Consider the following 26881-nt stretch of genomic DNA (forward strand, 5'->3'; position numbering starts at 1 on the left):
TTAGTAAAGGTATGAAAGGGACAGGGAAGCCCTGAAGACATCTGGGCTGGATTCAGTCAAAGTCCATGGGATTTGTCTCCTCCATATGAGGGTAAACTGAGGTCTTGTTTACATGGGTATTAACCCCAAGTTCCCTCCAGACTTGCTGTGTCCTGCAAACACGACTGTCTTCATGATGTCCACACCATTTTGGGGCTTCTTCCCCTTAACCTCCATTTAAATAACTCCCCATTTGCTGCAGATTTGCAGCGATGGCAGCATCTGCCTTTTCACTTGTGGGCCCTGTGAATGCCCGGTACTGCCACTGTGGGTGCAACTCACTCTGAGGTCAGAACAAGGCACCCAGTGTTAACAACGTGGCTGGGTGCCCCATTCTGACATCAGCAGTGACAAACAGGGACCACGTAGGAAGGCAGCTGCCTGTCGCTGCTGAGGAAGAGTGCTGAAAATCCACAAGGTAAGGGGGAATTCTGGGGGAATCTGGGACCAGAATATTCCAAGGGCATTCTGAAGTATTCTGGCAAGTCCTAAGAATTTGTGAATGCCCATAGCTGTGTGTAGGATTCAATGCCATGACTCCCTCAAACACGTATGGACTAATGGAGATAGCTCAAGTCTTCAGAGCAATACAGATGGAAACAAAGGAAGCCACAGCCCTGCCTAGACTAAGAGCCACTTTGCCCAATAAGCAGAAACTCCATTTTGCTGGGTTCAGATCCCAGACTGTACCCCAAAGTAAATTAGGGGACCACAGAAAAATTCTTAATTAGCACATCACTTTCAGCCAGGCTTCCAAAGAGACTCTTGCCTGGAATACTGATGGGATTAAATAGGCAAGGCCTTTTTTGCCAAAAATGGTGGGAAAGATATAATTCTTTTACTTCCTCAATAAGACAAAAATGTTGCACCAATGACACAGGTGACAGGTACATACCAGCAAGAACAAATGTATGCCTTGGGTGGGGATGCCTGCTTTACTGTTTTATTTTGGTACAGCATTCTATGTACCTGAGGAAGCTATATAAACAAACAATTTTAACAAGAGCAGTTTAGGCTTTTGTGAATATCACACATGGGTGTGCCTGCAAGAACTAATTCTGGCATCTGCACCAAAAATCCTGAAAGATACAGCAGCTCTGCCCACAGACTCTGAGATTATTAAGACAGAAGGAGGAATAAGAGAAGCAGGCTGGGAGAGTGAATAGATGGCCAAGTCTCATCATCTGAGCAGCAGCAGACATAAATCAGGGACATATCAATGTACTGCAAGCCAAAATTCAAACACAGTTCCAGGCTTTGCAATTAAAATACATTGTGCAGGTTTGCCATCAGTAAATAAGTGGCAATCTTTCTGGAGTTTTGAAAAAGACCCAGGGCTAGTCATGTCGGCAATATAGCAAATCCAGTAACATTCGAACAATCACACCTTTACTTTTTTGTGGGTTTTTTAGGCTATATGGCCATGTTCTAGAAGTTTTTTCCTGATGTTTCGCCAGCATCTGTGGCTGGCGTCTTCAGAGAATGCTTTGCCTGGGAAAGAGTTGGGTATATATGTACTGTGTGACCCTGGGAAGGGAGGAGTGATTTGTATGTATATTGTTTTGTTGCTAATGGCAGGCCTCAGGCTGGGAGGCTCTGCAAAAGAGGATTAATGTCTGCTTGATTAATGCTCATTGTCTGCAGGGAAGCCCCTGACCCTGAGAGATTTCTCATTTGCATTTGTTGAGTCTTCATCTTGCTATTTTTCAGGACTGGTAGCCAAAGCTTGTTTACTTAAGGGATTCCTCTTTCCTGTTGAAATTGTCCAGGTGTTTGTGGATTTCAATGGCTTCCCTGTGCATCCTGACATGGTAGTGGTTGGCATGGTCCAGAATTTCAGTGTTTTCAAACAGCATTTTATGCCCAGGATGGTTTATAACATATTCTGCTACTGCTGATTTTTCTGGCAATAAAAATTACACCTTTATTGGGCTAGCCAAAATGCACACTATACAGGATGAGAAAAGTCTGTTGTTGTTGTTGTTGTGGGCCTTCAAGTCATTTCTGACGTATGGCGACCCTCGGGCAGATCTATTGTGGGGTTTTCTCAGCAAGATTTGTTCAAAGGAGGTTTGCCGTGGCCTTCCCCTGAGGCTGAGAGCATGTGGCTTGCCCATGGTCACTCAGTGGGTTTTTACACGGCTGAGTGGGGAATCGAACCCTGGTCTCCAGAGTCATATTCCAACACTCAAACCAAAGGTTGTGTAAGTCATAAATGCATGAAATAACACTGAGGATCCCTACTTCCCCTTCTGGAGACTCACCTGACACTGGTCACCCCACCGCAGCTGCTTTCCTCCTGTCAGGCAACATTCGGGGCTGAAAAGCTTGAGGAGCTTTGCTCAGGTTCCTTAGCCTATAGAGACAGGAACAGAGATTGAGTTAAGGTTTGGAGGCCTAGGGATATGTGCATTTTCCCCACTTTCACTGGGCTCCCGCACCCCTAACCTGCACAAATGTGGAGGGCTAAACCAGAAATGTTTTCCTCCTCCAGTTCAAAGACTTGAGACAGATTTGTTTGAAGCAAAGTCCCTGCTGCCTCTAGCTTTGCTCTGAATTTCTAACCGGATCTCCTGTGATAAGAGCTTCCGGCTGAATCCCTTCTGGCGCTTCAAGTGGGGCAACTGGTCTGACAGGTAACAGGCACATGCCTGGAGCTCCCAATTCTCTTAAACTTCATTGAGGCAACAGTGGTCAAGAGATCTCCTGCCATGAATCTGCAAGTCCCTTGTTTGAGCCACTCCTTTGCCATGGACTCCATATGAGTTGTCAAAGACAAACCACAATCTCTCTCTGTTTCATCCACTCAGCCCATTAAAAAAAGCTAGTAGAAGTGGCTACATAGAGCTGTTGCAGTAATGTAGGTGAAGAGCGTTGAACCCTCTGAAGAGTAAGAAGGTGTGACCCTCTGATAGCGAAATGAAGCACAAGCAGGCTTATTAAAACATTCCATGTTCTTGTTTACCTGACACAGCTTCTATGTTTATTATTATTATTATTATTATTTGGAAGCCAGCCTTTTAGGAGCAAGCCCTGCACACAAGAGTGTGCCATTTCAAGACTCCTCAAACTCAGCGTTGGCATTTCTCCAGCCCTGGATTTAGAAGGAAGTGGGAAGGCACTCCCCACAAATAAATCCATAAAAGTGGCTAGCTAGAAAAACCAGCTTTCCTGATCATGAAAATTCAGCAACTTTAATATATCAATAATGTGAAGTTGAAGGCTTTCACGGCCGGCATCCATCGCTTTTTGTGGGGTTCTGGCATCTTCAGAGAATGCTGGCATGGAAGAGAGTGGAGTGTGTGAGTGTGTGTATAGTGTGACCCTGGGTTGGGAGGAATGATTTCCATGTTAATATGTGTATTGTTCTGTTGTTGAATGGCAAGGCCTCAGATTAACATGGAAGTCACTCCTCCCTACCCAGGGTCACACAGTAGATATATATATACCCCACTCACTTCTATGCCAGCATTCTCTGAAGATGCCATCCACAGATGCTGGCAAAATGTCAGGAATAAACTCTTCCAGAACATGGCCACACAGCCTGAAAAACCCACAAAAAACTATGGACGCTAGCCATGAAAGCCTTCGACTTCCCAAAACACACCTCTGTTTAAGATGATGAAAACATGTGGCATTTCCAGCACAGAGCTAACTAACATCAGCCAAAGAAAACCACCTTCTGCAAAGAGCTGCAAGGATGAATCGCTCAATCACAGCTGGGTGGCAACCCAAACAAGGCTTCCTTGGGGCACTCAGCCTTGGCAGCAGCCTTCTCTGCCAAAGATTAGTTCATAGCCCCGAGGCGTCTGCGTCTGGTTTGACAGAGCGCTTGTGTCAACACATCCTTCCTCATTACAGTGTCAAAACACATGGGATCCCAGCCTGGTTCACCTGGCCAGGTGTGTATCCTGCAACTCTCTTCTGGCAGGCAAACCAAGAAAGACTCGTAGAATCCTAGAGCTGGAAGAGACACTCAAGGACCACACAGGCCAACCCTATTCTGCCATTCAGGAAGGCACCATCCAAGCCCTCCCTGGGTCAGATGGACATCCTTACTCTCTTTAAAAACAGCCCCCAAAGAAGGAGACCCCACCACCTCCATGGAGGCGGCAGCCTCTTCCACTGTTGAACAGTTCTTGCAATGAAGACGTAGTTCCCAACGTTGAGGTGGAATCTCTTTTCCTGGAGCTTGAATCCATTGCTCCGGGTTCTAGTATCTGGAGCTGCAGGAAACAAGCTTGTCTGTTTAGCCTGGAGAAGAGAAGGTGAAGAGGTGATATGATAATAGCCCTGTTTAAATACTTGAAGGGAGGTCATATTGAGGAGGGAGCAAGATGGTTTTCCAGGAACTAGGAAACAGAGCAATGGGTGCAAACTTCAGGAAAAGAGATTCCAGCTCAGCATTAGGAGGGTCTTCCTGAGAGTAAGGGCTGTTCAACAGAGGAAGACACTCCACCAATCTCTCCTTCCTTGGAGGCTGCCTTTAAGCAGAGGCTGGAGGGCCATCTCTCAATGGGGATGCTTTGATAGAGAGTTCCTGCATGTCAGAAGAAGAAGGGGCTTGGACTGGATCAGGGCCCTCCTTGGGGTCTGAGTGTTGAACAACTCTGAGGAAGAGGGTTCGAATACCGGCCTGGCTGTGCAAACCCAGGGGCTGCCCTTGGACAAGGGACACTCTCTCAGCCTCAGAGGAGGCAAGGGCAAGCCTCCTCTGAAGAAACCTTGATAACAAAACCCCAGGAGAGCTTTCCCTGAGGGTCAGTCAGAATGGCTTGAAGGCACACAACAACAACAACAACAACAACAGTTACTTAACAATCACGGTGATGGTGATGGTGATGCTGGCCAGGACCTGCTTGGGAGCCCCCCGCCCCCCAAGCGCAGTCCTGGCTGCATCCCCCATCATCCTGCAGCCATGAGGGGATGCTGGGCACTATCCTCGTCCTTCCCAACCCTCGATGAAAGCTTAGGCCCCAAACGCACTGCAGAGATAACCCAGTTTGAGGCCGCTCTAACTGCCTTGGCTCAGTCTCCTCTCTGACGGAGGAGACTCAGTGTCTCACCAAACTACAAATCCCAGAATCCCCGAGGGAGGTCTCAAACTGGATTATTGCTGCAGTGCATCGTTCCTTTTCCCAAGGCCTCACCGGCGCAGCTTCTCCTGTTGGGTTTCGGCCTGGCGACTCTCGGCTCTTCTCCTCAGCGCTCTCCTGCCTTGGGTTCCGGCCACATCAGCACCGGAAGCGCCCTAAACTCGCCTCACCAGGGACTTCCGCTTTTCCGGCACCGCCTCCTCCGAGCCGTGGGCCAATCAGGAGTCGAGTAGCGACGAGACTGACGTGGCTCCGCCCCTCCAACCGCCGAGCCCGGCTTGGGCGGTTGCCGGGGTGACGGCGGCGGGGAACGTCATGACGTCACACGCTTTATTTTCCCATTCAGCCAATCAGTGGCTACCATTCCTCCTCCGAAATAAAATGAGCCAATTACGGGGGGGGGAGTCTTTCCCTGAGAGCCAATGGGAGGGTGCGCTGTGGTTATGGAGGTTAAAGTTGTTAGCCAATCAGGGAGGACGACTGGTGAAAGGGGCGGTGCGTCTGCTCTGAGGGAAATAAGGCCCTTTAATGGCTCCATCGCACAGAACCCTGGGATTTGTAGTTTTTATGAGGCTCCCTAGGCAAACAGGCCTAAAACCTTGCGAAACTACCAGTCCCAGGATTCCACAGGATGGTGACACAGCAATTAAAATCCATTATCATTCCTACAGTGTAGATATGTCCAGAGTCTGCTCCCTCAGACTCATGGGAGTTGTAGTTCGCCAAGATCTGACTGGAGAGTCACCTCAGTGCCACTCTAGCCCCACTGACTGAGTGGAAAGTCATTAAGCCTTAGTTAATGACACAGAATCCTAGAGTTGGAAGGGAGCCCCAAGGAGTCATATAGTTCCACCTTATTTTGCCATGCAGGAATTCACAGTCAAAGCCCTCCCTGAGACAGATGGCCCTCCAGCCTCTGCTTAAAAAGCTTCCAGAGAAAGTGTGGTGCAGCAGCAGCTAAAAAGGCCAATGCAATCCTCAGCTGCATCAGTAGAAGTATAGTGTCTTGATCAAGGAATGTAATACTGCCGCTGTATTCTGCTCTGCTCAGGCCCCACCGGTTCTGGGCTCCATAATTCAAAAAGGACACTGAGAAACTGGAGCCATGATGTGTCCAAAGGAGGGCGGCCAAAATGGCAAAGGGTCTGGAAACCATGAATCCCTATGAGGAAAGGGAGCTGGGGATGTTTAGCCTGGAGAAGAGAAGGTTAAGAGGGGAGATGAGAACCCTGTTTAAATATTTGAAGGGATGTCATATTCAGGAGGGAGCAAGCTTGTTTTCTGCTGCTCCAGAGAACAGGATGCAACGCAGCAATGGATGCAAACTGCAGGAAAGGAGATTCCAGCTCAACATTAGGAGGGACTTCTTGAGAGTAAGGGCTGTTCGACAGTGGAACATACTTCTGCCTCAGAGTGTGGTGGATTAGCATGGCCCCGGCCCTTATCTGGAATTCTGAAATAGAAATGTTTCAAAATCCCAAACCCATTTTTCAGGGGTGACATAGAGCTCCCCGAAAGTCCGGGCTGGAAGTGTCCGGTTTTCCTATGAAGGGATACTGCAGCAGCCAAACTGCACGGTGTCTCTCCACCCCAAAAAGAACCGGGTTCTTCTTGGGATGCCACACGCAAGTCACAAGTGCACCATTGGCACACTCTTGATGTAAGTGACACGCAGCGACGTCTATACGCTGTGCATCACTTGCGTCATGATGGCGGCCCACATATGGTCACACGTCCTAGGTTTCCGGAGTGTGCGGTTACTGCACACTCCGGAACCCTAGCATTGGCCGGAGGACGGCGCTTCCCTCCTCCCGTCTGTCCCGGGCCTAAGATAGTGACACCTTTGCTTTCTGATGGCTCAGTGTATAAACTTTGTTTCATGCGCAAAATTATTTAAAACGTTATGTACTGTGGGGCCTTGTTATTCTCTGGGGTTTGGTTCGAGGACTTCCAATGGATACCTAAATCCATGCATGCTCAAGTCCCACTAAATAAAATGGCATAGTAAAATGGCTACATCAAAGTTTGCTATTTGGAATTTATACTTCTTTTAATATTTTCAATCTGTGGATGTTTGAATTTGTTGATAAAGAATCAGTGGATAGGGAGCAACGACTGTACCATTCAGGCTGTGTATATAAGATGTATTCAACACATTGAATTTCGTAACATAAGCATGAATGTCATGTTTAGACTTGAGTCTCATCTCCAAGATATCTGTTTATCCATTTTAATATTGTAGTCATTTAATTCCTTTTTCATTGTACTTTTTCTTCTATGTTTCTAATTAAACTGTTTTTCAACATTGTGAAGCCACTTTGAGTCCTAGTTCTGGGGAAAGAGAGGGATAATAATAATAATAATAATAATAATAATATATCCAAATATTCCAAAATTCAGAAACAATCCAAAACACTTCTGGTCCCATGCAGTGACTAGATAAGGGAGAATCAACTCATATCAAAATAGCACCAAGAGATCAAGGGGTATCTATCGATGGGGACACACTTTCCCTGCCTTCCTCTTTTCCTTTGCTGCTGGAAGAGTTCCTTAAGGGTCTCACTTTTCCTATAACTTCAAGCGATCTCTCAGTGTTTAACCATTTAATCCAAAGAGTGCCACCGAGAATATCAATGGGGAGCTGAGAATAGCAGTAGCGTGTGGCGAAAACAATGTCTGGAACGGCTTGAGGTCAGTTTGTAAGGCCAATAGCCGCTTAACCCTCTCAACCTTTTGTGGTTTTTGTTCCCCAAAATAACAGGGCTGCTTTTCCTGGATTATCCCTCCTCCTTCTTTCCATTCCCTCTTGATATTGTTGACGCTCTTCTAAGGCTTCTAAATGGGTCTCAGGCCAGATTAGAAGGCCGTAATTGGCTCAGGAAAGTCGTCCGCCTCCAGTCTTGCTTTACTCTGTCTGGATGCTTCTAGTAAAAGGAGCAAGGAAGGAGAGACCAGTTCTGTCCGTAGCAAGACCCAGTGGGAGAAGGTGGACGGCGGAGGTCCCTCGCGTCCTGTAGCCAGAGGAAAATGGGGAACGGCAACAGCACTCTGGACGACCTCCAGACGTTGGAGATCCACCATTGGTACAAGAAATTCATGACCGAGTGCCCCTCCGGGCAACTGACCGAACACGAGTTCAAGCATTTCTTTGGACTACGAGGCTTGGAACCCGAAGCCAACAAGTACATAGAACAGATGTTCCACACCTTCGACATGAACAAGGTAGGCAGAGGATCTCCTCCAGTCAAATCAGCTCACCTTTCTAAAGTACACTCATCCCTCCATAGTTGCGGCTTTGATTATTCACGGATTTGATTAATATGTTCTCCCTCTAGGAATATCTAGCTCCTCCAGTGCAACTCTATGGTCAGTGTCTGTTGGACGTTGACCACAGAGTTGCACTGGAGGACCTAGAGATTCCTAGAGAGGTGTCTTCTCAGGTAAAAACATGGTGTTTTTGTTATTTTTCATGTTCACGGGGGTCTTGTGCCCCTAACCCTAGCGAATATGGAGGGACGAGTCTATGCTAGTTTGGAGAAGGGTCACAAAAGCAACAGTAGACGTGACTTTTTAGAAGTCGTGAGACCAGTTTGATGGCACTACCAGCCGAATCAGAGAATAGGAAGGGCCAGTCTAGTCCAAGTCCCAGCCAAGCAAGACCCGACAGCTAAGGAATCCCTGTTAGATGCTTCAAAACCATCCACGTAGAGAGTCCAGCACCCTCCCAGGCAGTCCATTGCACAGTTCATAGAATCATAGATTTGGAAGAGATCCCAAAGGCCACACAGTCTGCCATGCAAGAAGACACCATCAAAACATCCCTGAGAGATGGCCATCCAACCTCTGGCTGTCAGGAAGTTTAGTGTTTCAGTGGAATCTCTTTTCCTGGAGCTTGCATCCATTGTTCCGGGTCCTAGTCTCTGGAGCAGCAGAAAACAAGCTCGCTCCCTCCTCAATATGACATCCCTTCAAATATTCAAACAGGGCTATCATATCACTCCTTAACCATGTTTTCTCCAGGCTAAGCATACCCAGCTCCCTAAGTCTTTCTTCATACAGCATGGTTTCCAGACCCTTCAACATTTTGATGGCCCTCCTTTGGACACGCTCCAGCTTCTCCACATCCTTGTTGAGATTTGTTCAGAGGAGATTTGCCATTGCCTTCCCCTGAGGCTGAGAGTGTGTGACTTCTTGCCCAAGGTCACTCAGTGGATTGCATGGCCAAGCTGTGAATCAAACCCTGGCCTCCAGAATTGTAGTCCAACACTCAAACTACTGCAACACGCTGGTTCTCCTTGAGTAGAGCATAGCAGTTGACATGCTTAGGAGGACCAGAACCCACAGACTCATTCACTCTGGGCAGGATCAACGACCTAAACTCCATTGTAAGTTGCAGCTTCAGAGGACTGAGGTCCTATCTGTACAGACCAGGATACTTTGGAGACAACCTGGAATATCCTGGCCCCAACATTGGGATCCAGATTTTCCAGGAAGCTGTAAAGCAAACAGGGACTTTTTAACCCCATATTAAGAAGGGTACCACTGAACAGGCCAGATGTTGTCCGGTCCATTTGTGTCCAGACTGCCTGCTGAGTGGACAGGGGGAGGCCAGTTCATTTGCCCATGTAGACATGGCCTGAGACAGTCGATGAGATTTCCCTGTGTGTCGACTCACCATTCAGCCGTTTATTCAAAGGTTCTACTCTATTTAGGATTAATCAATAGGATTTATTTTCCAACTCAGATGGCTACTAGGTTTGCTTGATGGCTTCAGTGTATTGGACGGAAAGGCAGTTCCTCTTAAGCGAAGCCTGGTCATTTTAGTTAGGACTATATACATATATGAGTAATCTATCCAAAACCTGTGGATTCTGCCCTTAAAGCTTAAGAGTAATGCCTCTGTCCTGAAGCCACAACAACCCTGCAGCCTCACATCATACTTGCCAGCTGTGTCACTGTCTACACACACAAACACTTCAATGCCTGTTGGGCCACACCATACGGTTGTTATTATATGCCTTAAAGTTGTTTCTGACTTATGGCAACCCTAAAGAGAACCAAGCTATCATGGGGTTTTCTTGGTAAAATTTGTTCAGAGGTTGCCAGACTGGAAACTTCAGAGGGCTGTTGTACTTTTAATGGTTTAAAGCCCCATCTGCAGACATTCCCTCTTCTGCATGACCTTTAAAGGTTCAAGAGCCCTCTCCAGTTTCCATTCTGCTAACGCTAAACGCCAGATGTGAACCTGCCTTAGTTACAGCTCTATTCAGGCTGCAGGAGATGGGAGGGAAATGGGCCAAGAGTTGAAATTTCTGAGTTTTTGGGAAATTTAATAAGGGTCTTTAAGCCTCAAATATGAAGTGTGGATTTTTGAGGCACATGATGTACCCATAATTTCGTGTAAACTGTCCACCATACTCATAAGTTCACATGTTTGAAGCAGGATTTGGAAGGTTGCTAGTGAGTCCCTCGCCTTAAAATGCAAACGGTTTTGCGTTTTACTTAGCAAATTGATTTTGCATTGATTTCCTGTTTGATTTAGCAAACTGATTTTGCAAAATGATTGATTTTGCTAATCCAACTTATGCTTGACCTCTTCAGACAGGTGCTCCCTTAGTTGAGCAAGGAGAATTATTTCATGCTAAACAGAAGGAGTCTGGGTTCTGAATCCTCAGAACAACATTGCAAAGCTAAATTTGGAGGCTTTAACCATCCGTTCCTCCCACGATGGGACAAAGTGGGACCCTGCAGTCCCCTTTTTATGGCAGAGCAGAAATATTTTCATTAAGTAGCCAAGAAAGCAAAAAAGGGGCTTGTGGAATTGGGGAAGAACCCCAGCCCTTCTTCAAGGAGCCATGGTTGCATCATAAGCCATTCAGGAATTACCTGTGGGACACCTCACCAAAAGGCAGCTTAAAAAGCACCAGGAGCTCAACACGGAGGTCACAGGCCAGGAATGCTATGAAATGGCCAGAAATCTTGCATGCAAACAGGTGCCTCCTCCAGGTAGCTCAGCCTTACCTGGATGAAACCAGTTTCAGCACAGCGGTCTTATGGAGAGGGGCCAAAGGAGGTGAGCGGATCTTGTAGTCCAGGAGAAAGACTAGAAGAAGAACCTGTGGCTTCAAGGACAGGCTGAGCACCCCTTATCCAAAATGCTTGGGACCAGAGGTATTCCATATTTTGGATATTCCCCCCCCCCCCCCAGATTTTGGAATACCTGTGTTTGCGTATACATAATACACAACACACAATACAAGTATTTTTTTAATGTTATTTTACAGTCATCACTCTGTATCCATGGACTCTGCATCCACAGCTTGAAAATATTCCCAAAAATTCTTCCCAAAAGCAAACCTTGATTTTGCCATTTTATATAAGGAACGCCATTTTACTACCCCATTGCATATAACTTGAGCATTGGACTATTTGGAGACAAGGTTCGAATCTCAGCTTAGCCATGTAAAGCCATTGGATGACTAGGACAAGTCACACTCGCTCAGCCTCAGGGAAAGCAATGGCAAACTTCTGAACAAATCTTACCAAGAAAACCCCATGATAGAGTCACCTTAGGGTTGCCTATAAGTTGGAAATGACTTGAACATACATAACAACAACAACATCCATGGAGTTTGGTAATCCTTTGGTAATCCTTGGAACTAAACCCTAGCAGATACCAAGAGACCACAGTATTTTATTTTATGTTATTTATATCTTTCTCCCGATAAAGGGACTCAAGGTGGTTCACAACAAGTTTAAAACCATACAAATTAAAAGCAATAAAAAACATTAAAAGGTATAAATATAACAAAATAAAACCTATTAAACAATTTACAAAGTTTAAAATAATGAATACTAAAAAGTATTTTTTTAAACTTTGTACAAACATTACTACAGCATGCCCGCGCTATATGCGAGCTCGCCATACACGGACGTGAGCTCACGCATAAGGCGAGCTCTAATATGGTGAATAGGGCTTAATCTTAGACAGAAATTGACTTATGCGGGGGGGGGGGGGGTCCAGAATGGATCCCCTGCATAAGGCAAGGGCTCACTGTATATGCATTTAATACCCCAACTTTCATCAAAAATGGCACAAAAATGTTTTTAACCTGCTGCCAAAACGAAAACAGGGATGGGGCCAATCTAGCCTCTCTAGGGAAGGAGTTCTGGAGCCTGGGAGAAACAACCAGCAAGAAGCCCCTCTCTCTTGTTCCCACTAAATGAACCTGGGAAGATGGTGGGACAGAGAGGAGGGTCTCTCTGGACAATGTCAACTGGACTTTAGTGGGCTCATAAAGGGAGATACAGTCCTTCAAAAAGCCTGGACCCAAGCCATATAGGGCTTTATAGGTCAAAACCAGCACTTTGGATTGTGCCCGGAAACAGACTGGCAGCCAATGCAGCTGTTGCAACAAGGGAAATGTATGCTCCTTGTAGCCAGCTCCATTTATCAACCTGGCTGCAGCTCTTTGGGTCAGCTGAAGTTTCTGAGCACTTTGCAAAGGCAGCCCCACATAGAGCGCATTACTGAATTCCAAGCAGGATATAAATAAGGCATGTACCACTGTGGCCAAATCTGGTGTCTCAAAGAATGGGCGCAGTTGGCAGTGGGACACATTAGGGCCAGTCACGCTTACATTTTTTGCACTGAGAGATTCACATTTTGAACTGATTCACCATTCCCACTATGTTTTAAGGCAGCTAATCTCTCCATGGCATTTAAATCCGGTCTGAAGTTCTAATTCACCACCGTTCTGGATCAAAATGGTGGCGCATCCATTCCTGAACAGTGGCTACACAATCTGAATCAATCCGATAGCTTACTCACACTATTGGAGATGCGGATTGTTGTGGTTCTCTAAAAAAGAACTGCTAAGGAATGCCAAATGCACCGGTTGCCCTCCCCACAAACTGCGTTGAGTACAATTGGTGCAAGTCTGAATGACAGGGAAATAACCCAGTTTCCAAACCGGGTTATTTCGTAGTGTGAATGGAGCCTAGCTTTAACTGTGAAAAAGCACTTCCGGTCTCCCTGAAACCTGCACCTCCAGGCTCAGAGCCAAATCCAGGCGTACCCCCAAACTAGAATCCTAAATTTACGGGGGAATTGTAACCCCATCTAACACAGGCAGAATCCCTATTCCCGGATCTGTCTTTCGACTGACCAGGAGCACCTCTGTTTTGTCTGGATTAAGCTTCAGTTTGTTTCATCCAGTCCATTACAGCATCCAGACACCAGTTTAGAACAGAAACAGCTTCCTTGGAATTAAGTGGAAAAGCATGATAGATCTGGGTATCATCAGCGTACAGGTGACACCTTTCTCCAAAACTCTAGGCAATCTCTGCCAGTGGTTTCATGTACAGTCCGCCCTCCACATATGCGCTCTTGCCATACACAAATTCCAGCTTATGCAGACGGTGAGTGGTGAGTGACAAAATGTTGCATGTGCCAGAGGCATGTGCACGCCACCACACACAGGAGCGCACCACCATTCAATTACATGGGACTCCAGCATACATGAAATTTGCCTTACATGGGGGGGGGGGCAGAACAGATCCCCTGTGTATGGCAAGGGCATACTGTAGATGTTAAAAAGCATAGGGGATAGGACTGAGTTCTCAGGGACCCCACGTGCCAATGGCCAAGGAGCTGAACAAGAAAGAAGGGAGCTGCTGTCGAAGAGGACTTCCAGGCCCCATCTCAGAGAGGTGACCCGTTTTCTCTTTCTTCCTTTGCTAAAGAAAGGAACCTGGGGATAGGAAGATTTATTATTCATTGCCTTATTGCTCACCTGTGTTGCACAACAAGGCCACCATCCTCAATGACAGATGGCCATCCAGCCTCTATTTAAAGACCCCCAAAGAAGGAGACTCCTTCACTCCTGGATGTCCCAGGAACCAATTTGACATCCTGGGACATCCAGTCACCAATCTGTAAGAGCTGTTTGACAGTGGACTGTCTTGGGGCAAGAGGTGGACTCTCCATCTTTGGAGGTCTTTCAAAAGAGGTTGGATGGACATCTTTCAGGAGTGATTTGTGTGGTCCCTGCTTCTATGATTCTGTAAATATGGGGGCAGAATAGATATACAGGTCATACACACAGCTTACAGCACCCTGCTGTACCCGCTCCCACAAAAAAGTCCCCCCCACACACACACAAAATACAGTGGAAATGGCTTTTGATGGCAATTTTGACCCCCGGTGGGCTTTGAGGACCACAAAATGATTTTGGGAGGTGCATGTGGCCCATTGACCACACTTTGCCCACCAAGGGCATGATGGAATATGCAGCACCCAAGATATGGGTTGAGGAACATGTGCCCTTCCAGATGTCATTGGACAACTACTCCCATTGTTGCCCACCATCAGCTCTCCCGACAAGGACCAATGGGAATTGTAGCCCAACAACATCTGGAGGGTTTTCGGGCTCTGAGGCCATGTTTGAGAAGAGTTTATTCCTGACGCTTTGCCAGCATCTGTGGCTGGCATCTTCAGAGAATGCAAATTCTCTGAAGATGCCAAAGTCACAGATGCAGGGAAAACGTTAGGAATAAACTCTTCTCGAACATGGCCACAGAGCCCGAAAAACCCACATAAAACTATGATGCCAGCCATGAAAGCTTTCAACTTAACATCTGGAGGGTCAACCCTTCTCCATTATAGGTCCTTGATTAATTCAAGCATCTTGTGGTGCAGGCCAAGCCAAGATACCTCATTTCCTCAGCCCACTTTTCCTCTGGTCTGGTCTCAATCCTCCCTCCATCTTCTCTCCTCCTCGTACCCCGATTAGGATGGCCATATTGACTTCATGGAGTACGTGGCCGCCCTCAGCCTGATCCTGAAGGGGAAGATGGAGCAGAAACTGCGCTGGTACTTCAAGCTCTACGACGTGGACGGGAACGGATGCATCGACCGCAGTGAGCTCCTCAACATCATTCAGGTGAGAGGAACCGCTGTCCTGATGGGAGAGCCAGTCGTGGGGCTAATTTCATGCCCTCCAACTGTCCTGATTCGGCAGGAACAGCCTTGGTTAATCCTCTGCCGTCCCACTTTCTCAACAGCTTTTAAAAAGTCCCATTTTCTCTATCCCTCCTTCCCCCTTTGTCCTCAGCTTCCTTCCATTGCTGCAGACAGAGTCCAAAGCTCAAAAGTTGTTTACACTCCATCAGCTCAGCAGGGATGAAAGGAGAGGACAAGGGGCAGAATTTTGTCCTTCGTGAGATATTTAGGCAAAAGCAAACTGCTGCAGCCTTTCCTAGCTTGTCTGTTGTCCTTCACTAACAACCATCTTGGTCACATTTTGTACATGTAGAATAGGGCTGCAATTGCATTTGCACTGCAGAAATAATGCAGTTCGATACCACTTTAACTGCCATAGCTCAATGCTATGGAATTCTGGGATTTGTAGTTTGGTGGGTTACCAGAGCTCTCTGACAGGGAAGCATAAATATCTCATATAACTACCAGTCCCAGAATTTCATAGCATTGAGCCATGGCTGTTAAAGTGGTGTCAAATTGTATGACTTTTACAGTGCAGACAAGAACAGTCAACCATGGCCCTGGACAGGGAAGGAATGATAGACAAGGAAGCCTGTGCAGTAAAAACGAAATGCACAGATATAGGATGGGGGACGCCTGGCTTGATAGCAGTACATGCCAAAGGGATCTGGGAGTCTTAGCAGACCACAAGTTGAACATGAGTCAGCAGTGTGATGCAGCAGTTAAAACGGCCAATGTGATTCTAGGCTGCATCAATAGAGGTATAGTGTCTACTAGATCAAGGGAAGTAATAGTACTACTCTATTCTGCTTTGGTCAGGCCTCACCTGGAATACTGTCTCCACTTCTGGGCACTACAGTCCAAAAATGATGTTGCCAAGCTGGAGCTTTTCCAGAGGAGGGCCACCAAAATGGTGGCGCAGTGGTTAAATACCTATATTGCAGCCACTCACTCGGTTGCAAGTTCAATACCAGCGAAAGGGCTCATGCTTGACTTAGGCTTGCATCCTTCCAAGGAGGTCGCTAAAATGAGTCCCCAGAATGTTGGGGGCAATTAGCTTACAGTTGTAAACCACTTAAACACTGCTAGTTCAGTATGAATTGGTATATAAATGAAGCTGCTTGTTTGTTTTGTTTTGAAGGGTCTGAAGCCATGCCTTATCAGGCAAGACTTAGGGAGCTGGGTATGTTTAACCTGGAGAAAAGATGGTTAAGAGATGATATGATAGCCCTGTTTAAATACTTGAAGGGATGTCATATTGAGGAGGAAGAAAGCTTGTTTTCTGCTGCTCCAGAAACTAGGACCCAGAGCAATGGATGCAAGCTCCAGGAAAAGAGATTCCACCTAAATATTAGGAAGAATTCCCTGACAGTAAAAGCTGTTCGACAGCGAAACACACTCCATCAAGACATTTGGTGGAGTATCCCTCCTTGGAGGTCTTTAAGCAGAGGCCGGATGGCCATCTGTCAGGTATGCTTTGATGTAGAGTTCCTGCATGGCAGAATGGGGTTGGACTGGATGGTCTTTGGGGTCTCTTCCAACTCTAAGATTCTATGAGACCATCCCACCAAGGACAGAATCAAGATACTCTTTCTTCTCCAGGGTGGAATTTCATTTTTCAACACAGAAAACAGTCTCTGCCTCCATTGGCTTTCCTTTCCAGAGCCCGATCCTGCTCAGTTTTATACCAGAGCAGAAGCTGCAGGTGTTTCAGAAACAAGCAGAACTGACTGGCTTGCAAAAGCTCTGACTCTGTTTTCCATCCTCTGTCCGCCTGTTAATACCTTACTGTTCAACTTGGACCTTGTAACCCAAGGGTTCATCGATTCCTGCACTTGCGTCCTGATACACGACTTAGGAATAGGAACTTCCTTGATTAGAGTCAATGGACTCTGGCTCCTTGGTTGTAAAACCATAGAGCTGGAAGGGATCCCCAAGGGCCATGTAGTCCAACCCCCAGAAAAGTGCAGGAAATTCCCCACCAAATCACTCCTGAGAGGTGGCCATCCAACCTCTGCTTAAAAACCTCCAAAGAAGGAGAGTCCAGCGCCTTCCTAGGTATTCTGGCTGCGTCCGCACTGCAGAAATAATCCGGTTTGACACCATGTTAACTGCCATGGCTCCATGCTACAGAATCCCAGGATTTGTTTTTGGTGAGATATTGAGCCTTCGCTGTTGGAGAGCGCTGGTGGCACAGCAAACTACAGATCCCAGGATTCCATAGCCATGGCAATTAAAATGGTGTCAAACTGGATTGTTTCTGTAGTGTGGATGCAGTCTAAGCCGGTGGAGTTTCACACACAGAGGAAAATTGGAAGTTTAAATGGGGTTTATCCCATGAAAATTGTGCAATTATTATTAAATCGCAATTACAATTTTCACACACAGCAGTCATTATTCCGGGAATAACCAGACACTAAACAGCAATAAATCATTCATAGGTTTTTCCCGCGTATGATTTGTTGTTGTTTATTGCCTTGTTATTCCTGGGTTAATGGTGCTTTAATCACTTTAGATCACAATGTTGTGTGAAAAACTTCATTGCGATTGCACAATTTTTGTGGGATATTCCCAGGATAATCATGTCATGTGAAAATTTTAATTGTGAATGGGCAATTTTCATGGGATAAACCCTGTTTACACTTCCAATTGTCCCCGTGTAACAAACTCCTTTGAAAGCTTATGCTACGATGTATATATAGTTCTGTCCATGGCTTTCCACTCCACCAAATGCATCTGAGGAAGTAGACTTAAGACTAGCAAAGCTCATGCTACAAATGTCTTTCTTCCAGTTAGTCTCAAAGGTGCTACTAGATCCCTTTGCATGACCAGAAGTCAGGCAACCTCATTTTTCATGGGATCAGAGTTGGAAGGGCCCCATAGGGCCATCTAGGGCAGCCCCTTGCCAATGCCTGACTCCACCACTAAAGTATCCTGAATACTTCTGCCTCTCAGGGAGCTGCTTGGTATGTCTAGCCTGGAGAAGAGAAGGTTAAGAGGTGATATGATAGCCCTGTTGAAGTATTTGAAAGGATTTTATATTGAAGATGGAGCAAACTTGTTTTCTGCTGCTCTAGGGAATAGGACAAAACGGAGCAATGAATGCAAGTTCCAGGAAAAGAGATTCCACCTAAACATTAAAAAGAACTTCCTGACAGTAAGAGATGTTCAACATCTTTAAACAGAGGCTGGATGGCCATCTGTCACTGGGGATGCTTTGATTGTGAGTTCCTGCATGGCAGGATGGGGATGGACTGGGTGGCCCTTTTGTGGCCTCTTCCAATTCTATGTTTCTGTCTTGTAAAGTGTTCATTCACACACGTCTCCTGCCTCCCTCCTTGGGAAATTGCGAGTGATTCCAAAGATTAGATCAGCTTACATTAGATTAGATTTATTATTTCTGTCCTGCTTTCCTCTCCCTGGAACGCAGAAAGCCGCTTATGGAATTAAAAGAGCAGCTAGCCTGATCAATGCAGCGTCTGGCCACAGTAATGTACTGGATAAGGGCTAACAAACGGAGGATGAGGCTCAGTCCGAATAAGACGGCCGGATTGGCCCTATTGCGATGCTCTTTGTCAAGGTAGACTCTTATACTGGGTTGGAATGGGCTGTTCTTGAACCCTGTGCATTCCACCATGGCAGTCCCTGAAGGCAAAGGAGGCACTAATCCAGCTACCCTTGAATATTGTGTAGTTACAAATCTGTAGCGCTAGGTTACGAATCCATAACTGCAATACAGATGCCCAGCCAGAGTTCCAAAACCTTTACTTTTTAAGAGTAAAAACAGTACTAAACAATGCAAGGGGGTACAATCTATATGAAAGGTGAATTGCCATCCATTGAGGTTCCCCCCATTTTGTGCAGCCTTGCTCTATGACTTTCATGTGAGTCATAGAATCCTAGAGTCAGAAGAGACTCCAAGGGTCATCCAAACCAAACCCCTTCTGCCATGCAGCAACTCTCCATCAAAGCATCCCCTGTGACAGATGGCCATCCAGCCTCCATCAAGGAAACAAGTTGCATTAATTTTATTTAATGATGCAATGGCCAGGGAGGGCTTTCCAGGGATGGATACCTCTAGATCCCATCCCAAGGCATCCGCTGGGACTCTCAGACCTTTCCTTTCTTCTCTGATGTCTCCATGGAGGAAGGCCATTCCACTTTCCGACTGTGTTTTGGAAGGAGTTGTTGTTGCACAAGGAAAAGCTGAGTCTGCACCAAAAGGTTTTGGTCATGCTCCATAGCGTAACAGAAAGAAACCCTGGTCATCAAATAGGGTCAGAGGTGTGTGTTTATGTGTTGTAGAGAGAAAGGCCTTCAGTGCAGCTCTTTCAGCCAGCAAATACAACCCTTTGTGGTGCTGGCGTAACACACATCCCCATAGTTTTAATTGTTTTAACTTTTAAAGCTGCTTAAAATCTGCTAAATTGTTTAATATACTTCCAGCATCTCTAGATTATTGTCTTAAAGCTGTAGTTGTGTTAAACTGTTTACATTTGTTTTGCTTTGTACGCTGTCCAGAGTTCTCACAATATAGGGATATAAGTATAAATATAGGAAGATGGTATAGGCTGCATCCACACAGCAGAAATAATCCAGTTTGAAACCACTTTACAAGACTCAATGCTATGTGATCTTGGGAATTGTAGTTTGTTGTGGCACTAGAGTTCTCTGACAAAGGAGGCTAAATAGTTCAGGAAACTACATTTCCCAGATCCATAGCATTGACCCATGGCAGTTAAAGTGGTGTCAGACTGGATTATTTCTGCAGTGTGAATGCAGACATGGGGATATAATACAGGGATATAATACAGGTTGAGTCTGTTTTATGCAAAATGCTTGGCACCAGTGGATTTTAGATTTTTTAAAATAATTTTGAAATATTTGCATCCATATAATGATAGATCTTGGAGGTGAGACTCATGTTTAAAATGAAATAATAATAGTAGTAGTAGTAGTAGTAGTAGTAGTAGTTTTTCTTTCCCTCCTCTTCTCAAGACTCGAGGTGAGGTACATGTTAAAATACAAAACACAATAAAAAAAGAAAACCCATAAAACCAACAGCTAAACTGCAATCTTATAAAACCATTAAACCCTTCTTTAAAATAAGCCTGCCAGAAAAGATGTGTCTTTAATTCATTTATAATGAATTCCCCAGTTTACCATTTGTTGTTTTTTAGCCTTTCTGGGTTCTTATTTTGATTAATTATTGATAATGGTTTCCAATGTAAATTGATGCTGTGATTTTTTTTGGTCACATCTGCTTCATTCCTGCATAATAAATGTCAAATTTCTCAGTGCTGGACCAGGGTTCAAATCTTTGTTCTGCCATGGAAACCCATTGGCTGTCTTGGGCAAGTCACACGCTCTTAGCCTAAAACAGGAAAGGAATGGCAAGCCACAAAAACCCATCCCTGCCTTACCTGCTTTCAGCAGAAGATGCCCTCCATTCAGCTGCTGACCAACTCCTTAATGTGGGCGCATTAATGTGTCTCTTTGGAAAAGCACTGATTTGAAAGAGACCCAGCATGGTCTAGTTAGTGGTCTGAGTGTTGGATCTGGTTTTTACAATTGATGTGTATGATCGTGTTTTTGCAAGCTTGCTGCCTGTTTCAGTTCCTTGGAGGAAATCTGGGAGATTATTAATCCCATTAAATAAGTGATAAACTCTTCCATTGCAGGCGATCCGGGCCATCAATGGCTGCGACCACGAGACGAGCGCAGAGGAATTCACCAACCGAGTCTTTGATAGGATTGATGTCAACGGAGACGGTGAGAGCCCCTGGAGCAGCCCACGCACACTCCCCATACACACATACACTACACACATGGACACACATTTACACTTGGGGTGAGCATCCATCACTTCCCATCCTGTCCAACATTTCAGTGTAGCTCCAAATCCAATGGAGGAGGAAAATCTCTGTGCCCAGAATGTCATTTATTGTACACTATTGCGTGGTTGGCAATCCTGTGGCCTCTACGCTAGATGTGAACTTTGGGAATATATAGGTATGCTTTTTTAAAAAAAGGCCATGCCTTTGATTGTAAAATATCGTTTCCACCCCACACCTAAACAGCAGCCCACGGTTACTTCCAAAAGCCACACAAAGGGACCTCTGGTCTCCCCAAAGTTGCTTCCAGTTGTTGCCAGCCCCACTGGTGTGTGCCCAGTGAGGACCCAAAAGTGTCACAAGTGAGAGGGACGGTTTCAGTTGAGCCTCTCTTGCCACCTCAATTTTTCAGCTGCTTTTAAAACGTCCCGCTTTGTAAAGAGATTCCCTCTTCTGCTTCTTGGTTGGAAAGGGGACTCCTTGCAATCGTCTAGCTGCCATCACCCATTGATTTTAACCTTTTTGACCTAATAACTCAATGGAGAGTTATGGAGGGATGTCACTTGCACTCTTCCACCTCCAGTTCTGCAGAGGCTTTCCTTTCGAGAGATGAGAATCCTACACACAACAAGGCACATGAAAATGACGTTGGGAAAAGGAGATTTTTTTCAAGGAAAGCTTTATTCTAAGCAAGCAGTCTACATTGGCAAGAGGGCATGGTTCTATACATGAAGGCACATCCCTTCAGGCATTACTTTAGAATACTTACAAACAGCTGAGGGAGTTTATCCCACGAAGGAGATCGGGAGTTTATCCCGTGAATATCCCCAAAACATCATGTAATTACGTGAAACGATTTCACACGACGTCGCACAAAACCCACCATTAAAGTGGTCACAAAGAAGCATTAACGCACATCTTTTTACTTTCAGGATTTCAGCAACAATTTGTGATATCACTTTATTTGCGCAATTACATGTGATAACTGTAGCTATTTAGTTCTATTTTAATTCCGTTTTATACACTGTACTATTTTTGTATGTTTTTAACAGTATGGTGTTTTTTAATGTTGTAAGTTGCCCTGGGTCCCAGCCTTGGGAGAAGGGTGGAATATAATAATATAATATAATTTAATATAATATAATATAATATAATTAATATAAACAATAGTAATCATTCTTGCAATGATTCACCATTTTTGCTTAATTTGTGGGAAGCTTTAAATGCTCTTTACCCTCTATTTAATGCTGAAATTAGTCCCATTTAATTCTATTTTAATTCCGTTTTATATATGAAATTAGTCCCAGTGTGATAAACTCCTAGGTCATGTTCAGCCAAGCTTTCATAGTTCAGTAATTATGTTGTTGTTGTTGTTGTTGTTGTTGTTGTAAGGCAAATGAGCCCTCAGGCAAAGAATTCTAAATGGCAGATCTCAGGATTTTGTAGGATGCAACCCAAAGGAACCCAGTTAAAGAAGAATCATAGCGGTACAACTGTATTGTGTGAAAGGATCCCAGGACCATAAATGGGTTCCCCTTCCCATGGTCCATAATGTGTGAAAGGACAGGACCGATGCCAAACATCAGGAATAAACTCTTCTAGAACATGGCCACATAGCCCCCAAAAAACCCACAAAACACCTATGGATGCCAGCCATGAAAGCCTTTGACTTGAGACCTTCCCTCCCTTTGCTCAACATGCCTCTCTTTTTCTCCATTCCTCTCCACCTGCCACAGGTGAGCTTTCTCTGGAGGAGTTTGTGGAAGGCGCCCGGAAAGATGACGAATTCATGGAGGTGATGATGAAGAGTTTGGACTTGGACCACATTGTGTCCATGATCAACAGCGGCCGGCGCAACAGCATCTAGGAGCAGACCTGGTCGGAGACAGTGGAGATGAAATGCAATAGGTGGCATGTGGAAGCAAGTGAGAGCATTTTTGTGGAGTGAGGTGCCATTGGAGATGTGGAGACCCCAAATGAGAGCCAGGGCACTTGGGGTCAGAACAAAACCCGCAATATCAGTACAAACAACTAGTTGCACTTAGGCTGGTCCTGCAAGTCTCCGAATGCCGCATTCTCTTTGAAATCTGATTTGCCCCTGACTTGGAGGTCAAGCTTGCCCATCTTCACCATGATCAGGGTGACCAGATGTGCTCACTGCAAAGAAAAGAAGGCCCTGCAAAGTAGCACATTCAAGAAGAACGGAGGACATGATGCAATAAAAACTACTCACAGTGGTATAAATTCATGCTCCTTAGTCACGCTCAAAATGGAGGACGTTTTGGAATCCTCCTGGGCAGAAGGAGGACAGTGCCCTGGGAAAGGAGAACGCCTGGTCACCCCGCATCATGATGGGCACTCACTAGTCCTGGGAAATTTGCACATGCTAAATCCACTAGGATTTCCTAGACTTGGAAGAACAGCTTTCATATTTTTTCAGGAAGGTGTTAAGAGCCTTCAGGGATAATTTTGATTTTGCTAATTGTTTATGTCACAACTATTGCATTCAGTGATCCATGACTAATATTAGTACAAAAGAAACATTACTGTGGGTTCTGTAGGGAGTGGGATGGGAGGAGGTCACTGGGGCAGAGCAACACCAACCCTAGTGATGCCACTGGGGCAACAGCAGCAGCAGCAGTGGCACAAGAAACATGGAGTCACCACTGCTGCTACTGGCCATCTCTTGGGTGGAATCACTTGCAAAATCAGAAGTATTAGTTTCATCTCATGATTATTACTAAGAATAATTCTGTTGCAGTGAAGTATTAAAAAATCATCCAGGTGTCAAATATTCTAGGTACCCCACTTAATGTTAATATTGTGGACATTACTTAGAATCATAAAATCATAGAACCCTAGAGTTGGAGGAGACCCCAAGGGCCCTGATCCAGTCCAACCCCATTTTGCCATGCAGGAACTCTCAATCAATGCATCCCCATTGACAGATGGCCATCCAGCCTCTGCTTAAAGACCTCCAAAGAAGGAGACTCCACCACAGTCTCAGAGGAAGGAGTGTGTTCCACTGTCAAACAGCCCTTACTCTCAGGAAGTTCCTCCTAATGTTGAGCTGGAATCTCTTTTCCTCCAGTTTGCATCTATTGTTCCTTTGTGTCCTATACTCTGGAGCAGCAGAAAACAAGCTTGCTCCCTCCTCAACATGACACCCCTTCAAATACTTAAACAGGGCTACCATATCACCTCTTAACCTTCTCTTCTCCATACTGAACATCCCCAGCTCCCTAAGCTGTCCCTCGTATCGCTTTATGGTTTCCAACCCTTCACCATTTTAGTTGTCCTCCTCTAGACAATGTTCAATTTTCTCAACATCCTTTTTGAATTGTGGTGCCCAGAACTGGACACACTGTTATTCCAAGGGAGGCCCGATCAAAGCAGAATAGAGTGGTGCTATTACTTCCCTTGATGATGATGATGATGATGATGATGATGATGATGATGATGATGATAATAATTTATTTATATTCCACCTTTTCCTGTGGGAATCAAGGCGGATTACAGAACAAATATAACATTAAAATATAATAAGGAATAAAAATTCATAATTATAAACATGGTTTAAATCTTACTTGTCAGACAGATCTTTTGCAGTGGTCACGGGTGGTCAGACTTCGTCCTCTGTTCCGCTATCTGTTGGAGTTCCCCAGGGCTCTGTCTTGGGTCCCCTTCTGTTCTCTCTATATACACTGTCCCTAGGTAAACTCATCAGTTCTTTTGGTTTCTCCTATCATCTGTACGCCAACGACACTCAGCTGTATCTCTCCACCCCTGACCTTTCTCCAAGGCTTGAACAGCAAGTTTCTTCTTGTCTGGCTGCCATCTCTCAGTGGATGCGGCTTCGGCGCTTGAAGCTCAACATGTCTAAGACTGAGCTTCTTGTCTTTTCACCTAAACCCACCCTTCACTATTCCTTTTCTGTTTCTGTCGATGACACTTCTATTCACCTGGTTCATCAAGTCCGCAATCTTGGCCTCATTTTTGACTCTTCTCTGTCATTCATTCCCCAGATCCAGGCCACTGCCAAGGCCTGTAGATTCTTTCTCTACAACATTGCCAAGATCCATCCATTCCTCTCAATCTCTACTGCCAAGACTCTGGTCCATGCCCTAGTGGTTTCGCGACCGCTCGCCACTTTGACCATGTTTCACCTCTTTTCTCCTCCCTTCATTGGCTCCCCTTCCGCATCCGGTACAAGCTTTTATTATTGACTTTCAAAGCCCTCCATGGATTGGCCCCTCCTTACTTATCTGACCTTCTTTCTCCTTACATTCCTACTCGCACCCTCCGCTCTGGTAGTCAAGGTCTCCTGTCACAGTCTAGGACTACCACTGCCCCCTCCCAAATTCATCCCTTCTCGCTTGCTGCCCCTTACTCCTGGAACCTTCTTCCCCCACATGCACACCTCATCACTTCTCTACCCAGTTTCACAACTGAGTTAAAGACTATATTGTTTAGAGAAGCATTCCCAGAGGCAAGCCCCTCTCTGACCCAGGAAGCCTCCTTTTAACCATCCATTAAGAAGCCAAGCCCTTCCTCCAGTCCATCTGCCTTGGTCCAGGCCTCGGAGGTGGAGAAGAACTGCTGGACCTGATCCCATTCCCCACCACCACTCCCTTCTCCTTTTGTGTCGTGTCTTCTTAGATTGTAAGCCTGAGGGCAGGGAACCGTCTGACTAAAAGATTGTATGTACAGCGCTGTGTAAATTTACAGCACTTTATACATAAAGGTTAATAATAATAATAATAATAATAATAATAATAATAATAATAATAAACAGCCCTCTATCCCAACCCTCCCCCGATCATAAAAATAACAGCTAAAAAGCAATAAAAATTAAAATTAAACAGTATACATTTAAAAAAAACTAAAACAAATTTTCTAAAATTAGGGGTAGATTTGAGGTGCGGCAGGTATCTTTTTCTAGGCACTTTTCTCCTATTGATGCAACCTAGAATGGCATTGGCCTTTTTAGCTGCTGCATCACACTGTTGACTCATGTTCAACTTGTGGTCTGTGAAGACTCCTAGATCACTTTCACATGTAGTATTGTTAACCCAAACGTCCCCCATCCTATACCTGGCCACTGAAACATCTTCTAATTCTGTCTTTCTGGCTGTATGTCTTCCAGGGTTTGTCCCTGAATGGGCAAACATATCTGGGAGGTTTCACCCTCTAGCAGATGAAATCAGAGAAAGAGTAAAGAGCCACGCACCGCGGGCATGTCTGCCATTAAAGCAAATGCCCTTATTTTCTGTGGCTATTCAGTGCTGATACTTTACCCTTTATATATCTGTTGAGAAAGACTTGGATGCTTTTGCACTGGAAAAGGGCATTTTGGTTATATACTGGACACTGGCCGTCCAGTTCCGGAACTGGATGCAATTCCAGTCGTCCCCTAAAAGTTCTTTTGGTGCCAAACTCTGAGGCAGGTTGCTGCTGTAGCATAAGCTTTATTTGTGGTAAATGAAACAGCAGACGATATCGCCAGGAATATAGATCCTGTCATGTGTGTTAGTTATATTTTTTTATACGCTTGGTAATACTGGATGATGGGATACGCTGATGCTGGGTAGAAAGGTTGTTTAGCATTCCAATCATCGGATTAATGAGATGTATGGGAAGGAGCAACCGATCTGCAAGCTGCAAAGGTCAGCCTGGTTCAAGAGAGAAAGTGGGGGAACTTTGGGAAAACAAATAATTTAGGTTTGTAGTCAGATGGGGTGCAAGCCCACAAGAATGGAATTGTTATGTGCTTCTAATACACTAACTGGAATTGTTATGTGCTTTCAATATACTGTGTAACTGAAAACGCTTCAGTCCTGACAACATTGTTAATGCTGCAACCAACCCATTTTTCCGCATAAAGCTTTCTGACTCTGCTGAGGCTTGTG

The 26881-nt window shown here is 45.3% G+C and overlaps 2 protein-coding genes across 5 annotated transcripts in view; one reads left to right on the forward strand and one right to left on the reverse strand.

Annotated features, from left to right (window-relative positions):
• LOC149311514 (src substrate cortactin-like) overlaps positions 1-5293 on the reverse strand; it is a 78587-nt gene extending 73294 nt beyond the window's left edge. For 3 of the 4 annotated variants that reach the window (XM_089527343.1, XM_089527339.1, XM_089527337.1), the window contains exons 1-2: positions 5190-5293; positions 2304-2395 (exon numbers count right to left, since the gene is read on the reverse strand). The gene's annotated coding sequence lies outside the window, so the exon portion shown is untranslated. The remainder of the gene's footprint in view (positions 1-2303; positions 2396-5189) is intronic. The other variant, XM_089527338.1, reaches the window with a different exon arrangement.
• Positions 5294-7715: 2422 nt separating this feature from the next.
• Positions 7716-26881, forward strand: LOC149311515 (guanylyl cyclase-activating protein 1-like). The gene is made up of 4 exons (XM_089527345.1): positions 7716-8357; positions 14930-15079; positions 20820-20910; positions 22709-26881. Exons 1-4 carry the CDS (start codon positions 8163-8165, stop codon positions 22837-22839), a joined length of 567 nt encoding a protein of 188 aa, XP_089383471.1. The 5' UTR covers positions 7716-8162; the 3' UTR covers positions 22840-26881.

The sequence above is a fragment of the Sceloporus occidentalis genome, unplaced genomic scaffold, assembly GCF_023333645.1.
Source record: "Sceloporus occidentalis isolate IW3139 unplaced genomic scaffold, rSceOcc1.0.p SCAF_5, whole genome shotgun sequence".
Classification (NCBI taxonomy): Eukaryota; Metazoa; Chordata; class Lepidosauria; order Squamata; family Phrynosomatidae; genus Sceloporus; species Sceloporus occidentalis.

Bases quoted from the DNA above. Each gene is read 5' to 3' on its own strand.
- LOC149311515 (XM_089527345.1), top strand. From the start codon at position 8,163: ATGGGGAACGGCAACAGCACTCTGGACGACCTCCAGACGTTGGAGATC. The intron at 15,080-20,819 runs GTGAGAGGAACC...CTTCCATTGCAG, and splicing joins AGCTCCTCAACATCATTCAG to GCGATCCGGGCCATCAATGG. The intron at 20,911-22,708 runs GTGAGAGCCCCT...CACCTGCCACAG, and splicing joins GATTGATGTCAACGGAGACG to GTGAGCTTTCTCTGGAGGAG.